Source organism: Castor canadensis, chromosome 2 (assembly GCF_047511655.1).
Source record: "Castor canadensis chromosome 2, mCasCan1.hap1v2, whole genome shotgun sequence".
NCBI lineage: Eukaryota > Metazoa > Chordata > Mammalia > Rodentia > Castoridae > Castor > Castor canadensis.
Genome location: NC_133387.1, coordinates 19,542,134 through 19,557,660, shown reverse-complemented (window position 1 = coordinate 19,557,660; position 15,527 = coordinate 19,542,134). Strand labels below are relative to the sequence as shown.

Genomic DNA, 15,527 nt, shown 5'->3' with positions numbered 1-15,527 from the left:
TTGTTCAACCTGAGAGTTCACATTTTTCCTATGTTCTAAATTATCAGCAATCGTATCTCTTCTAACACAGCCCTTTTTCCATTTTCTCTAGCATCGCCTCTAGGAATTCCAATTAGACCCAAGGTGGACTTTTCTTTCTGTTTTCACCATTTCTTATCCTCTGGTTCACACTTCCCATCTTCTTATCCCTCTATGCTCCATTCTGGATTATTTCCGTAGATGGTCTTTAAAGTCAACCTTTGCTATCTGTGAATGAATGCTATGTAACCATTACGTGCATTTTTAAATTGCAATGGCTATATTTTTATTGCTAAAATTCTATTTGGTTCTATTAAATTTTTCTGTTCCCCTTTCATTTTATCTTCTTTTGTGTTGTAGTTTCTATTGCTTTTTGATTTTTAAATTAATTGAAGCATATTGACTTATAGCCTCTTTCAAATTGATTATCTCTTGTTTCTGCTATTCTTACATCTCATTATTTCCTTGTGTGAAATGAAATTTACATCTGTGAGCTCATCTACAGAGAAATTCCTGTGGGAGTCTTGTGTACCCTAGAATGTGGAAATACCCTCCAGAGTGATTTTACATTTTTTTCTGCTGAGAACCATGGGTATTTCATGGTCAGGACCAGTTTTAACTTGTGAGCTTGAGATATTTTCCACTGCACCACCTGTGTCGCAGTGGGAGTTTTTGTTTCTCATGCAGATCTGTGTTCCACTTCCCACGGACCCCTGAGCAGAACGAAAAGGATTCCGAACTAATTCCCTGCGCTGGAGGGTGAGTGGAATTATCATGGAGCGCCACTCACTGAAGGGGATGCTCTTTCAGGATCCCGGTCTATCATTAAAACCCAAGCTTCTAAACTTGGTCCTAAATCTGCTGTAATGCTTCATCGTGACCATCATTGTGATTTACAATTTCTACCTGTGCTTCTAGAAAGCAGCATTACAAGTTGGCTTTCAGCTCAAGCATGCATTTGAAAATATAGTTCGTCCATCATTTTTACATGTTGATAACATGAGTGGGGTCTGTGCAGCTCAAAATACCATGCTACTGGAAGGTGAGCTTTAAATTGGTCTAATGTGTTTCTTGCTATTTCTTCCCACAGTTTCCTACTTTTTTTCTGCAGCCACTGTTTTTTTCAAAGCATAATCCTTGTTCACTTTTCCCTGTCCCTCACTTCTGGAACGTCAGGAAGTCACAGCAATCCTGATATTCATTATACTTCCATCTGTGGCTAGACTGCAATATGCAGTTGGTCTGCTGACATTGGTTGTTTACAGATTTGCGATGTGTGGGAAAATATATTTCACTGAGACATGGGCAATCCACATTTCCTCCCAATGATGCTGACTCAGTGATTTAAACCAACCAATCAGTCAGTTAAGAAAACGAGGTTGAGACTTGAAAGAACTTTCTCTCATTTATACCACTCGTGAAAAATATTTGGTCAACAGAGGGAGCTAAAATACCACAGATAAAACTGGGTTTGTGGCTCATTGCATTGGACTTTTTGGGGTAATGTGGGGAAAACATGTAGATGACAGACTGCCTTAGATCTGGGCAAGAGGAGCCCTACCCTACCTGGTAAACTTTCTCTGTAAAAAACCAGCAAGCAAATATTTTACATTTTGTGCCATGTGTGGTTTCTGACACACATTCCTTTTCTAAAAAACAACCTTTGAAAAATATAAAAATAATTCTTAGTTCATGGGCAGTAAGAGAACAGGCCATAGATAGGACTTGGTCCAGGGATCATAGTTTGTTAACTCCTGCATTAGGGAACTCTCCATGTCACAAACACAAAAATAAACAGTAACTGTCTTAAAGAAAATATGAATGTCTCTGTCACTTGTACTGTTTGTGAAGGATGCAACAGGGTTTATAAGAATACCCTCTTCACTCCCCATGCTTTCCACTCCAATACCCCCAATCCCCATCTCACAAGTCATCCTGTTTTATTTTCTTCATTGCCCTTACGATGCTCTGCAATTTCCCTCTTTCATTTTCCTGTTGGGGTGTTTCTCTCTCTTTCCCTCCCATCCTGTTCTATCACGCCTGTTCTATACATTCGAGAATGTTAGCTCTCTGAGGACAAACTCCTTGCCTATCTTATCTGCATCAGCATCTTAACACCCAGCATCCTTCCTGGCAGGCAGTTAGTGAACATAGAACACATGAATCCACTCAGAAGCCTCTGTTTTTATCACCTCCATCCATCTATCCCACCCACCTCCTGGCCCTGTTACCTCTCGCATCCTCTTCTGCCATTCCTCAGTGAATTCAGGAGAGCTGATGTTCACCTGGGTGGCATTTAGTGTCCACTCTGGGCATTTCCAGGCCGGAAGAGAGAGCATAGCCAGAGAGGGTGCCAAAAAAGCAAATGTCCCTCCCTGAAGAATGGGCAGCCTAAAGAGGGGAAGAATGTGGTTACTCCCAAGATCCTCCTACCCTGGCCCATCACCAGCCCCAAGGGGGCCTTTTGAACTCAAGTCCTAACTCATATAAAGGCAACAAATGGCCCTGCTCTTCCCAGTTGCAGGGAGCTCCTGCCAACCTCTAAAGCAGATTCGTCGTGAACCCTATGAAACTTTGGACAGGTAGCAGAGGTGGGCAGGGGAGAGACACCTAGGTTCAACCCCAGTGCTGGAGACACAAAGCCAGGAAGAGGAGTCAGGTGCTGGGACACAACATGAAGGCAACACAGAGCTCTGCGACATCCTTAGTGGGTACCATTCCCGCACCCCAGCATCAGAGAACCCTCCCTAGACTCCAGATCACGGCATGGCTCTCACACACAGCTTCACAACTTATGTTTCCCAACAATTTATCTCTGTACTATTGAGAGCTGCACAACCTAAAGTCTGGGTTGCCAGATTCCTGTGTCCTCAGAGACCATGGCAATCCCTGACCTCTGCCTTCAGGCTCCTTCATATCATACCAATAGAAGAGATCTGAGGGCAGTCTCAAAGGTGTGCTTCTCAGTTCTGGTGGGCTTGTCCCTTTGGCCTCTGTGAGAACTCTCAGTGCCTACCTGGCCTATCTGCCCATGGAGGTGACCCAAGCTGTGAGTCAGTCTCTAACATCTTTGCTTAATAGAGGTTCAGGCTACCGACCTCATCTGTCTCCTGTGGACATTATGATTTGGAGGTAGGTTAGGGACCCCAGCACCTTGATCGTATTTGTCACTGTGGCATACTGCATTCATTCAGGTAACTTTTTATTTATTTTTTTTCTTTTATTATTCATATGTGCATACAAGGCTTGGGTCATTTCTCCCCCCCTGCCCCCACCCCCTCCCTTACCACCCACTCCGCCCCCTCCCTCTCCCCCCCACCCCCTCAATACCCAAGCAGAAACTATTTTGCTCTTATTTCTAATTTTGTTGTAGAGAGAGTATAAGCAATAATAGGAAGGAACAAGGGTTTTTTCTGGTTGAGATAAGGATAGCTATACAGGGCATTGATTCACATTGATTTCCTATGCGTGGGTGTCAGGTAACTTTTTAAAAACAATATGAAAAGGGTAGTTTTGAATCAGAACTCCATACAAACAGCATAAAGGATTATTCTTGAAAATGAACAAGCAATTCTCATGTAAGGAAGATAAAAGGTTTGTGAGATTTTTTTGCTGCTCAAGTGGACTTGTGGGCTATTTGAACATTAGAGAGAGTTCTGGACCTCATCCCAGAGAAGCTAGTGGGCATGGAGCTCCGTGGGCAAGCCCAATGTCCAGTCAGGTCTAGATTCACAAATCTCTTAAGACTCCAAAACAAAGCGGAGTGCACTGTGCACACAGGGTTGGAACACAGAGGTGGTGTTATATGTACATATAAATGTGTGTATATGATTTTTTTAATCTTTAATTATGAATCTAGGTATCTGGAAAAAAGGGAAAAGTGTTCTCTGCTTACATCATTGCAAAATTCCTTCTGAGCTACTGAAGTGAGCATGTAAACCTGTGTAACCATAGAGTACGTAGTACTGCCACATCTGATTCATTCATCAAATGCTAATGAGGTCCTACTATGTGTCCCTTATTCAGTGCCAGGAACCACAGAAATTGATGGTGAGTGAGATAAAGTATCTTTATCTGTAGTTTCACTTGGTTTCAATTACCTGCGGCCAACTGCAGTTAAAAATATTAATATTTGTCTTGATTCTTTTGAGAGAGATCAAGTTCATATAACTTTTATTTCCACATATTATTATAATGGTTCTATTTTATTACTGGTTATTATTGTTAACCTCTTACTGTGCCTAACTTACAAATTAAACTATGTCATAGGTATGCATATATCAGAAGAAAACATAGTATGCATAAATTTCTATATTATCTGTAGCCTCAGGCATCCACTGGGGTCTTGGAACACATCCCTGCAGATGCAGGGGACAGCTATTCTAGTTATCACTTCTTTGTATGGACATAGCTCTTGTCCTCACACACTATTTGTAATAACTCACCCTCAGTGATTTCTTTCAAGATTGTTACATATAGTTGAAATAATATGATAAATGGTCTGACTGCCTTTTTCTAATTGCTAAATATCTTTTATGTTAAAGAGTAAGATGGATTTGTTTCTACTTGTTTGCTTGATTGTAATATGTCCTACCTTTAGGTTCTCAAAATGTGTCAGTAAATTCCTTCTTCATTATTCTATACTCAGATCTTCCAACTTCATTTTCCATTCATTTCTCGCTCACTCCTCGTCACATTTTGTTAGGGATTCCCATTTCTTTCTTATAACCTCTTGATCTGCTGTATTTCAGAGTCTAACTACAACTTGCTTGAAGACAGATCTGATAGGCCTATATATTTTGTGCATTTCTGGTAGCTCTTCGTTTATACATTTTTCTGTTACATGTTTGAAATTTGTGCATTTGATTTTATTACTAGATTTTCTTTGTTCTATGTACCACTTACCTTCTCTGGTGACCTTGATTATATCTTAGTGTTTTTTGTTATTTCATCTGCTATCAAGATAGTAACCCTATTTTTAAAATTTGCCTGAATATGATCCATTATTATTCTGCATGTTCCTTCTGACTTAAATGCCTCTTGTAAACTATAGAGTGTTGGTTAGAAAATGTCATGGCATTTTAGACCTAGAAGAGTACGTGGAGACCTATGTAGCCTGGTCTTGTTATTTTATAGATGAAGGATATGGGGCCCACGTCATAGAGTCAACCAGTAGCAGAATACAGGACATGCGCTCAGCTCTCCTCAGTCATCATCCAAGTTTCTTATTCTTCTGAGACACTGACTAAGAGTAATGGACCAAAGCTGAGTTTAAATCTGGCTCTACTGCTTGTCACTTGAGTGACCTGGGCATTATTTAACTTCTACAAGCCTCAGTGTCTTCTTCAATTATGTAAAGATAGCAGTTCTCTCCCCAAGAGTAGCTGTGAAGATTAAATTTGTGTAAATAGTTAACCCAATGTCTGGGGCATATAAGAGCTCAAAAAGTGGCTCTATATGTAGTGATTTTCATTATCCTATCATTCCCTGGAAGGTATTGGTACTTTCTGAGAAAGTAGTTCATATCCGGGTACTTTCTTTCATGTCCCCTCTAAATAACAGATGTTATAGCATGGACCTTTCTTACTGTTGTCTAGCATTCCCATCTCTTGCAGTTAGGTTCTCTGAGAATTTGTCCTCGTTTCCTCTGTGTTGATGTTCACTCTTGTGCTTGGGTTAGTCTAAGGCTGAATCCCTTCGTCTGGGGCATTCATCTAGCCTTTCAGCGTTTCATAGTTTCACAGCTTTAGCTTTGCTCCTAATTATTGTTATTTCTTCTGTTCTAGTTCTTAAAGTCAGCAGTAACTATCTACTTTAAGGGCTAACATTAAGAGTTAACACCTAATGCAATGCTCTCTTGGGGTAGTATCAGAGCATACATTAATTGGATGGAGTTGCTTTTATTGACTCTACTAATAATTTTTAAAACCTAGATTTCTAGTGTTATTGTAAGGCCTACTTCGAGTCTCTCTTCCTCATTCTTATTTTGTTTCAGTTTTGTTAGATTTGATTTGGAAAATGCACTTTAACAATATCCCATGTCTCCTGACTAATTGTGTATTAACTTTAGCTCCTTATTTATACTTCACCTTGCTCCAAATAGGATTTGAGAGGACTACCATATGTTATAGTACAGCAAGGAGCTACCATACTATGCTTGGACCCTCCAATTTTATTTTCCATTTGTTCCTTCTTTTACCCCCACTGCACCTCAACTATACTCAGCCTCATGTAACCATCACAGGACCAGATGGAGCGCTGATGGAACAGGATCTGGATACAAATCTCCACTGTCATTTTTACAACTCCCTGTAGAAAACACAGCAGACTCTCCCTGTCTACTTCCCTCCTCCCTTCCCCATCCCATCCTTATGCTCAAATCAGAAGAGAAAATATAATTTTTCTTTACAATAATGACTTGTGTGCTCTCCAAGAAGAAATAAAGGGTCAATATCTGCAATCTCAAAAATGCATCTTGGAAGTCTGAAAGGATTGGTTGAGGGGAGCTGGCAAAGGCCACACAAATGTGTCCCTGGGAATAATATTAACATCTAAGTTTAATATAGTTTAAACCTGTTTGGGCATTCATATCACTGTCTCAAGAACCCCTCAGGGTGGGTAGAGCAGTACCACATTTTCAGCATGAGGAATCTGACACTGGGGAAACACCCACCCAGGTTCAACCAGGAAGTGGCAGAGTCCTAATCACAAAATCTAAGTCATGGGTCCAAACGGCAACAAGTGCCTGTTGTAATAACAACTAATAAAGGATTTGCAGTGAAAACAAACTGACTAAAGGACTTTTGCTCATGATTATGTGGGATGTCTCTCTCCTCTCCTCACAGTCCATTTTGGCCTGTAAATTGGCAACATTTAGGCTTCTGAAAGTATTGAGAAGTCATGTTTTGACACTCCCACCTGAGCTCTCCTATACCCCTTTGCAAGAGAGGAATGACTTATGGACTTGGTGAGCTGAGGGCAACTGAACAAGAAGCCCCACTCTTTCTATCTTGCATTTTAGCCTACCACTGCGGTCCAGGATGTACTCACTACTCATTTAGGCACGGTGATTAAGCAAAGACAGGCAAATCCCTGCCTCACAAGCTGGCTTTCTAATAAGGAGAAGCAATGTGCAAACTCTGGTTAAGTGCTATGAAAGAAAATTACAAGGTGTTTGCAAGCATGTAGCAGAGGAAACTGCCCTAGTTTAGGATGATAGAGATAAGGAAGGGATGTTTGACCTGAGATGTTGAAGGGACTGTGTCTGACTTTGCTTGCCATGGTATCCATCATGCCAGAAATATAGCCATTGCTCAATAAATATAAGCATGCCTCTATCCTCAGTGGCTCTTCCTTACCCTAACCTCTAGCTGGTTCTCTACAACAAAGGCAACTATCCCTCCCTCTTACTATCACATCACTTAGAACACAACAATATTATTACACTTACTACAGTGTAATTACTTATTCATACATCTGATTCCCTTTCTGAGATATGAGAGTATCTCTCATATCTCTCAACTCTCTCTCTCTCTCTCTCTCTCTCTCTCTCTCTCTCTCTCTCTCTCTCTCTCTCTCTCTCTCTCTCTAATTGGGTCTTACCATGTAGTCCAGCCTGGCCTTTAGCTTATAATCTTCCTGCCTCAACCTCCCAGGTGCTAGGGTTACAAGTGCACACCACCACACCTAGCCTGAGACTCTCATCTCTTTGAAGCTAACAATCAGGAATGAATCCCAGTGCCCACTCATAGCAGGCAATCATAAGGCATAAGGATAAAAGCTACTAGTACCTCTGATTTCAGGACTCAGCCCAGAGTGCTACAGTATTGAGACTGGAAATTATACCTACAGGAGAAAACCAACAGCAGTCAAAGTCTTCCAATTACTGAAGATGCAGGACTTCTTGATTTGTAAAAAATCTTCCTCTTAGAACACAGTCCACCTAGGTTGCTCACAGAATGGAATATCTATGAGCACTGCTTCCCTTTACAAAGACACCAAAACTGCTTACCTCTGTGAAAGCATGTGTCATGTCGTATCAGAGATGAAATGTGACCTTCCCACAAAATTCATATGTTAAAGCACTAAACTCATATGGTAGTTGGAGGTGAGCCCTTTGAGAATTAATTAGGTTTAAATGAAGTCATGAGAATGAGGCCCCATGATGGAGTTAGTGCCCTTACGAAGAGAGGAAGCGAGAGGAGTGCTCTCTACAGTATGTGAGCACACAGCAAGAAAACGGCCATCTGCAAGCCAGAAAAGGGCCCTTGACAGAGCCCAACCATGCTGGCACCCTGATGGAGGGCACCCAGCCCCTAGAACTATGGGAAAACCCAATTCTGTTGCTTAAGACACCTAATCCATGGTATTTGCTATGGTAGCCTGAGAAGACCATGACACTTAGCAAACAAGCTTCAGTGGAAAACATGAGTCACTTCACCTGTTTGTGCTTGAGTTTCCTCCTCTGTACAATGAGACTTAATCATGCCCACTTCAAGTGGTGCCATGAGAATTATGGGCTTTGTAAACCACGGTGATCAAACACACATCACCCTTCCCATTATTCTCACAAGGGAAGGAGGTGTGGATAAGGTCATGGGGTTGGGCACAGGGAGAAAAGAGGGTGGGCTCCAATGTTCAAGATGCATTCCTGCCTTTCCCCAAACAAATCATGTAGTCAACCTGTGGTTTTCCTCTTCACAACTTTGTCACCAATGTTTCTCTTTGTTTTTTCTCTATTTCTAAGGAATGAGGTATAAGGAAATCAAATGCAAATAAGCCCCCATGGATCTGAGGTGACCCAAAGGGAAGCCTGTAGCCTGCCCTGGGTGGGTCTACGTGTTTCAAAGTGGTCAGCAAGGTCTAATAGGAAGGGAAGGGCTGGGTGATGAAGGAGATGGGTACTCTCATGGTAACTTGGAGAGTGGTTAAACCTGTCAGATATACCTCTTCCAAATTTCATTAGAGCACCCACGGAATGCACAAAAACATAGACTTTTCAGCAGCAAAAACCAGTTCAGGTATAACTGCATCATTGATAAGGATGATTGAGGAATAAATTCCTGATTACCTGTCACATGCTTTACCCTCCAAACCAGAACTTGACAGGAAACTTCTTTGACTAGCTTTCCTAAGTCCATTTTATACACTGCCATGAAAAACAGGAGCCATCACCGAAGTCTCCTTCCTCCATCTCTTGATTCTCTAACAATAATGTGCATAAGAATCATCTGTGGAGACTGTTGAAATTTCCAGAATCCTGAGGTATCCTGACCTCTCAGTGGACCTGGGGGAGGGTCCAGGAAGGTATGTTTTTAACAAGCTCTTCAAATGATGCTGATGCAGATGGTGTAGGGTCTACTCCAGTCTGTGTTATTTCAGAGATGACAGTGTTGTCTTTTGAGATAAGAAGGAAAGGGGATCCTGCAGAGGCTTTCAGAATTCTAAATTTCTTAGTCACTTAATAAGAAGTCTAAGTGTATAGAGAGAAGAAGAATGCTGGAAACTTCCCAGGATGAAGGAAATGAAGGGTCTTTTGCAAAAATCACATGGTCCAAAGAGGAGTCACTAACTCAATGACTCTTTAGTATAGACTGAGAAATGACCATTTGGAACAAAGGAGGTCAGCTAGCCTCAGGCCTGGCAGCTACAATAGAAGCTAAGGGACTATGTCCACTTAGCTGAAAGTTTACCTAGGAAGAAAAGTGGCTGCTATTACCCTAGCGTTCAGATGGTAAAAGGGATGAGGGACACCCTCTTAGACCCACACATTGTGGCTAGATGGGTCTAGCCCAGTTAAATGATGAGTGGTCAGAAAACCCAGTAATCGGACCTATTACAAAATCTTACTAGAAGGAAAATGTTTCCCTACTCTGAGGATTTAGAGAAGGAATAGTCTATAAGAAGCAAGTGAAAACCATTGCAGATGGTCACAAAACACACTCATAGATTACATGGGATAATATATTTTTACAAAATTCTAATGAAAACAAATGATGACTTGAATAAGCGAGATATATTCCATATTCCTTAAAAGAAAAATTCAGTACTACAAAGATGCCAATTATACTAAGTTAATCTATATATGTAATGCAATTGCTATCAGATACATTGGTGGGAATGTAAATTAGTACAACCGCTGTGGAAAACAATATGGGTGTTCCTCAAAAAACTAAGTAAAGAGCTACCATACGAGAGCACCATTCCTGAGTACATTCCTGAAGATTCAAGGTCGGAATACACTAGAGCCACCTGCACACCCATCCTTATCACAACACCATTCACAGGAAGCCAAGTTATGGAATCAGCTTAGGTGTCCATCAGTGGACGAATGGATAAAGAAAATGTGGCATATACACAATAGAGTTATTTAGCAATAAAGAAGAATGAAATCATGTGATTTGCAAGAAAAGGGATGGAACTGGAAATCATAATGTTAAATGAAATAAGGCAGACTCAGAAAGATAAATATTACATATTTTCTGTCGTATGCAGAATGCATAGGAAGGTAGAAAAGAGGCTATTAGGAAGAGGACGGGGACCACAGGAGGGATACAAGAGGGGTGTTGAGGATGTGAACATGATCAAAGTAAATTATATACATGTATGAAAATGTCATAATGAAACCCATTATTTTATATGATTAATACATGCTAGTAAAAAAAGAAAAATCTCAATGAGATATTTTATTTAATAACATGTTTTGAAAATTTATTTGGAAAAACAAAAATGGAATAATTTAGAAATATTTTTAAAGGAAAAAACAATGAGGAAAAACAGAAAAAGTATGCTACAAAGTTATTCACTTTAAAAGTGCAGTCCTAGTTGAACATGTAACAAAGAGACTAATAGAAAAACTGGCAGGTCAGAAACAGAACTCCTAGGACAGGTGAGAACTTAGGATGAGATGAATAAAGTCATGATTCTCCATGAGGAATGGATGACTTGTGCAACAAATGATGCTGAGGAAGCTGGCTTCCAGGGAAAGTAATAAATTTTACCACAGAAATGTAAAATCGTTTGTGTAGCAAATATCTTAATCAAAATTAAAGATATACTAAAAATGCATGTTTTTACTTTTATGGTAATTATATAATGACAAAGTTAATATTCTTAATAGGTATTGAATTCTTCATAAAAATAAGAAAAACGTTAACTTCTGGATAAAAATGCCAGGCTGTAATTTTGCTCCCTCTTGAAACTCCACTAGACTGACACTTAAATATATTTTAGAAACCTAAATCATGAAGATTAAGAGCACAGAGCAGGAAACAATTGCATCAAGATTTTGACAGCTGAAAAGCAGATGGAGAAGAGTCACTGTTTAAACAACCCCGGAGAAAGCATGACAATATTCTAAAAAACCCAGTCTCAGGAAATGGTTCTCAAAGTAGGGGTAAACATGGAGCAAAACAGGTTTTAAGTTCCTCCTGTATTTTTTCAGCTTTTTTGAAATAAGATCTTGCTTTGTAGCCCAGGTTGATCTCAAACTCACCATCCACCTGTCTTCACCACCAGAGCGCTAGAATTACAGTGTGTGCCACCATGCCCAGCTTTTTAAGCACTATCTATATGACAGTCCTTTCCCCATCTTAGAAGAAGACTGGAGACTTATTCTCTAGCAAACACAAAATACAGAGTCTCCAGGGTGCAAAAAAACAGGTAGCATTGGCCATGGGAATACCACACTGAACACGGGCCATTCATTCTGTATATGACCACCCAACACTAAAACTTCTAGTTAATGTTCCCACTTACCTTCCAGAATTCTTCGGCCAGACCTTGTTCACTTGTCATAACAGTATGAGATGAAAAGCATAAAAATATTGAAAATTGGGCTTCCCCAGCTATATCATGGTGCCTACAATGAAGGCTACAGTGTGAATTGTGACCTCTGCCATTGGGTTCTGGGCATTCTAGCATATTATGCTATAATGACAGCCAGAAAGAGCAAGACCCACTCTCAGGCTCAGAACTTCTGGGCAACCTTTTAGGACCTCAGTCCTAAATATGAGCAGATGCACAAGGATCACCAGATGACCAAGGGAATATGTATGACAGAGACCTCAATAAAGAGATAGATAAAATTAACTTCTTCTGCAAGAAGACAACAATTCAAAAAAAAAAATCACACTCAGGAAGGTGCAGAAGGCTCATGCCTGCAATCCTAGATACTTAGGAGGCTGAGATCAGAAGGATTGAAGTTTGAGGCCAGCCAGAGCAGATAGTTCATGAAACCCTATATCTCCTTATGACCAGAGCAAAATGGACTGGAAGTGCGGATCAAGTGGTAGAGTGCCTGCTTTGTAGGTGTGAAGCCCTGAGTTCAAACTCCAGTCTCAAGAACAACAAAAAAAATCACTCTTTACCATTGAGACCTGAGAGAAAATTTGGCATTCATAAATCAAGAACAGGATGAATAAAAAAGGAATACTGTATTCAGAAACAAAAAGAGCTCTTATAAATAAAGCAGATCCTTCCAGCTTCCAGGGGTAGGAGTAGTATGATCTTAAGATCATATAGGAAGGTAGAAGGCAATGTAGTAATGTTTTAAAATTCTGAAAGAAATGATTCCAAACCTAAAATTCCATATTCAGCCAAGCATGCGAGTAGGACCAAAATATTTTCACACATATCAAGTCACAAAATTTATCTCCCATGCATTCCTTCTTAGGGAGCTACTGGATTATTTGTTTTTGTTTGTTTTCATTTTTGTTTCTCAAAAAAAAACAGACAAAACAAAAACAAGGCATGAAAACAAGAGATCCAACAGACAACAGAGATAAAGTGTCAGCATGAGGGTAAAGGGCATTTCAAAAAGGCAGTTGAGCACCAGGAACAGAGGGCAATAATTTCATATTGTAGTTCCAGGAGATAGTTGATCAAGAAGATGAAGTTGATTGACCACCTGATGTGAATGAAATTTTCAAGAAGAGATTTAGGCAGTAAGTAGAACATTTAGAATGAAATTAGAAATCAGTACACAGAAAATGAAGAATATTAAAAACAAAAAGATACTAACTTCAGGGATAACAAAAACCTAGGTAGAAAAAGAGAAAGGACCTTGTGAGGCAGCTCCAAACAACATCATAGACATTGTAGTGCATGCTGAAGACTGATTTCTGCTGGGAGGGCAGGAATGTCGAAGGATGGGAAGTGTGCCTGTGTGTGGTGGGAGTGAGGGGTCAAGACAAGAAAGGAAATCAGAATTGTCCACATTGGCCCATCAATTAGTATCGCCTACAATGGAAGTGTATTATTTAGAGACCATCTAAATAATCAACCAAGAAGGCAGAGTGTGTTCACCTGTGCCTAGAAGAAAAGCAGAGGAAGACTTCCAGTAGGGAGAGGAAGTTTGTTTCTCTTCCATAAACCTATCACAGCCAGGCATGATGGCACATACCTGTAATCCGAGCTTTCAGGAGGCTGAGGCAAGAGGATAGTGAGTTCAAGGCCAGCCTAGTCCACATAGTGAGACTTTGTCTCAAATAATCAAACTACCTACCACCCTGAGTGTACCTTTCCCCCACACACATACATTGGCAATGAATTAGGCTTTGATCCTCCCATCTGTTCTGCTCCCCCTGACCCTGTTGTTTCTATGGGCTCTCAGCGAAACAGGAGGGGTGGGAGTGGAGTGGGTGGGAACTAAAGATAAGGAGGCAGAATCTCAGAAACTATCTCAGTTGAGGGCCTTGAGAAAGTGCAGCCAGCCCTTCCCAAGACGCTACCTAGCAGTTACTGGACTTTTGCCCCAGGCATAGATTCAGAGGGTGCAGCTCACAACTATGCATGTCTAAAACACATTGTAAATGGTTCTTATTTTTCCCAGTTATAAAACAACACATGCACTTTGAATTAAAGTAAATGGCAAATAAATAAAATGCTCTCATAAATAATTAACCTTGTGTTTTTGTTTTGATCTGTAGTTAGATAAGCCTATAAAAGCACATAAATAGTCTAGAGCATTCATATATCATGGATACCACCTAGATATAACCTTCAATCTTTTTCTTGTTTTAAGATAAACCAATGCTTACAACACTCACACTCATGAGATTGGTCACCATAAAATTAATGGAGAACTTGAAACAACTTAAGCAGGAAATTGCTAAAGGAATGCCAAGTGACCAGCTTTTTTTTTTTTTTAGGAGGGGTCCACTGTTCCTAGAGGTATACAATACCAGGTTGATGCATGGAGTGGACAGAGCAAGCTCCTATTCCATCTCTCTGCTCCAAAAATTCATTTAATATAATGTCCTTAGATAGAGGACGTATCAGATATTAAACTGATGAGAACAGATACTGCACTTGATCTTAGCCAAAAGGCTGAGAAGTGAAAACTGTTTTTTTAAAGGCTGTGCAGGAATGTGCTATTGACCTGGAAAGACATTCATAATGCATTGCATATATAAAAGGGGGGGGGGAAATTTTCATTTACCACAATTAAGCAGTTTTTTTTAACTTATTTTAGACAGCGGTGGTGATTACACCTGTAATCTCTGCTACTTAGGAAGTGAAGATAGGAGGATTGTGGGCAAATAATGCAAGACCCTAAATAACAAACCAAAAGGGTTGAGGGTACAGGCTCAAGAAGTAGAGCACTTGCCTAGCAAGCACAAAGTCCTGAGTTCAAACTCTTTTTTTTTTTCTGAGTTCAAACTCTTGTACTGCCAAATATGTATAGAGTTTAAAAGAAGAGAGAAAACAAAATAATTTATCTAGTACTATGCTTTTATTTTGGTGTGCAAAATCAATGTTATGTGCCAGGCACTTTATCTAATTTAATTTACATTTCCTAATTCAACTCTCAAGGCTTTGGAAAAACCAAACAGTTCCTTCTCACAGAAACACAAGGTCTCCAAGAGAAAATAAATGGGAATGCCCAGGACCCTAGGGAAGCAAGCCTCTTGTGGGGTTTGTGGTTAGAATGTAGGGATGAGGAGCACATGGGCAATGGGAAGAAGGCACCATTTGGGGAATGTGCATCTGGAGCTTCAGAAGCTAGAATCCAACCCCACCTGCTTCATCACCTAATGCTCCCTCCTTAGCCAAGCCAGTGAGTGGGCAAAGGACGACGTCCTGGGACTTTTCGTAGAAATAGGCCACTGCAGGAATGCAGGACAGGGCTGAGTAACTCTTGAACTCGAAGGGCCACTCTGTAGTGAGAAATGCCAAGTTTTCTTGGCACCACAAGAGGCCTGACTCCTTCACTGTTGGACACACAGAACTTGGTTCATTTTTTTACTGAGCTCGCTACCTCAGGCAGGTAAAGACAGGCTGAATTGTGGGAAAACCTACTGCACATCTTCCCTGCAGATAACTACCCAGCTTAGACCCATCTGCCCTTCTTGGGACACACCTGTCCTCTCTGCCTCTGATGTGACCAATCACTAGCTCACTCTTCTACCCCTGACTCTGGTACCACCTCTGCTCCAGCCATAGCTCCAGTGGTGACAGTCATGGCCTTCCTGCAGAACCAGGGACAGAGGCAGAGTTAGGACAAAGAA

At 40.6% G+C, this 15,527-nt stretch overlaps 1 protein-coding gene and 1 non-coding gene across 3 annotated transcripts in view; both read right to left on the bottom strand.

Moving 5' to 3' along the window:
* LOC109698595 (solute carrier family 23 member 1-like) overlaps window positions 1-15,527 on the bottom strand; it is a 43,056-nt gene that overhangs the window by 15,420 nt on the left and 12,109 nt on the right. For both annotated transcript variants that reach the window (XM_074062459.1, XM_074062466.1), the window contains exon 4: window positions 2,250-2,409. In XM_074062459.1, the coding sequence (XP_073918560.1) occupies window positions 2,250-2,409 (160 nt within the window). The remainder of the gene's footprint in view (window positions 1-2,249; window positions 2,410-15,527) is intronic.
* LOC141420939 (U2 spliceosomal RNA) lies at window positions 14,169-14,358 on the bottom strand. The gene has a single exon (XR_012445662.1). It is a non-coding gene; the product is annotated as a U2 spliceosomal RNA (small nuclear RNA).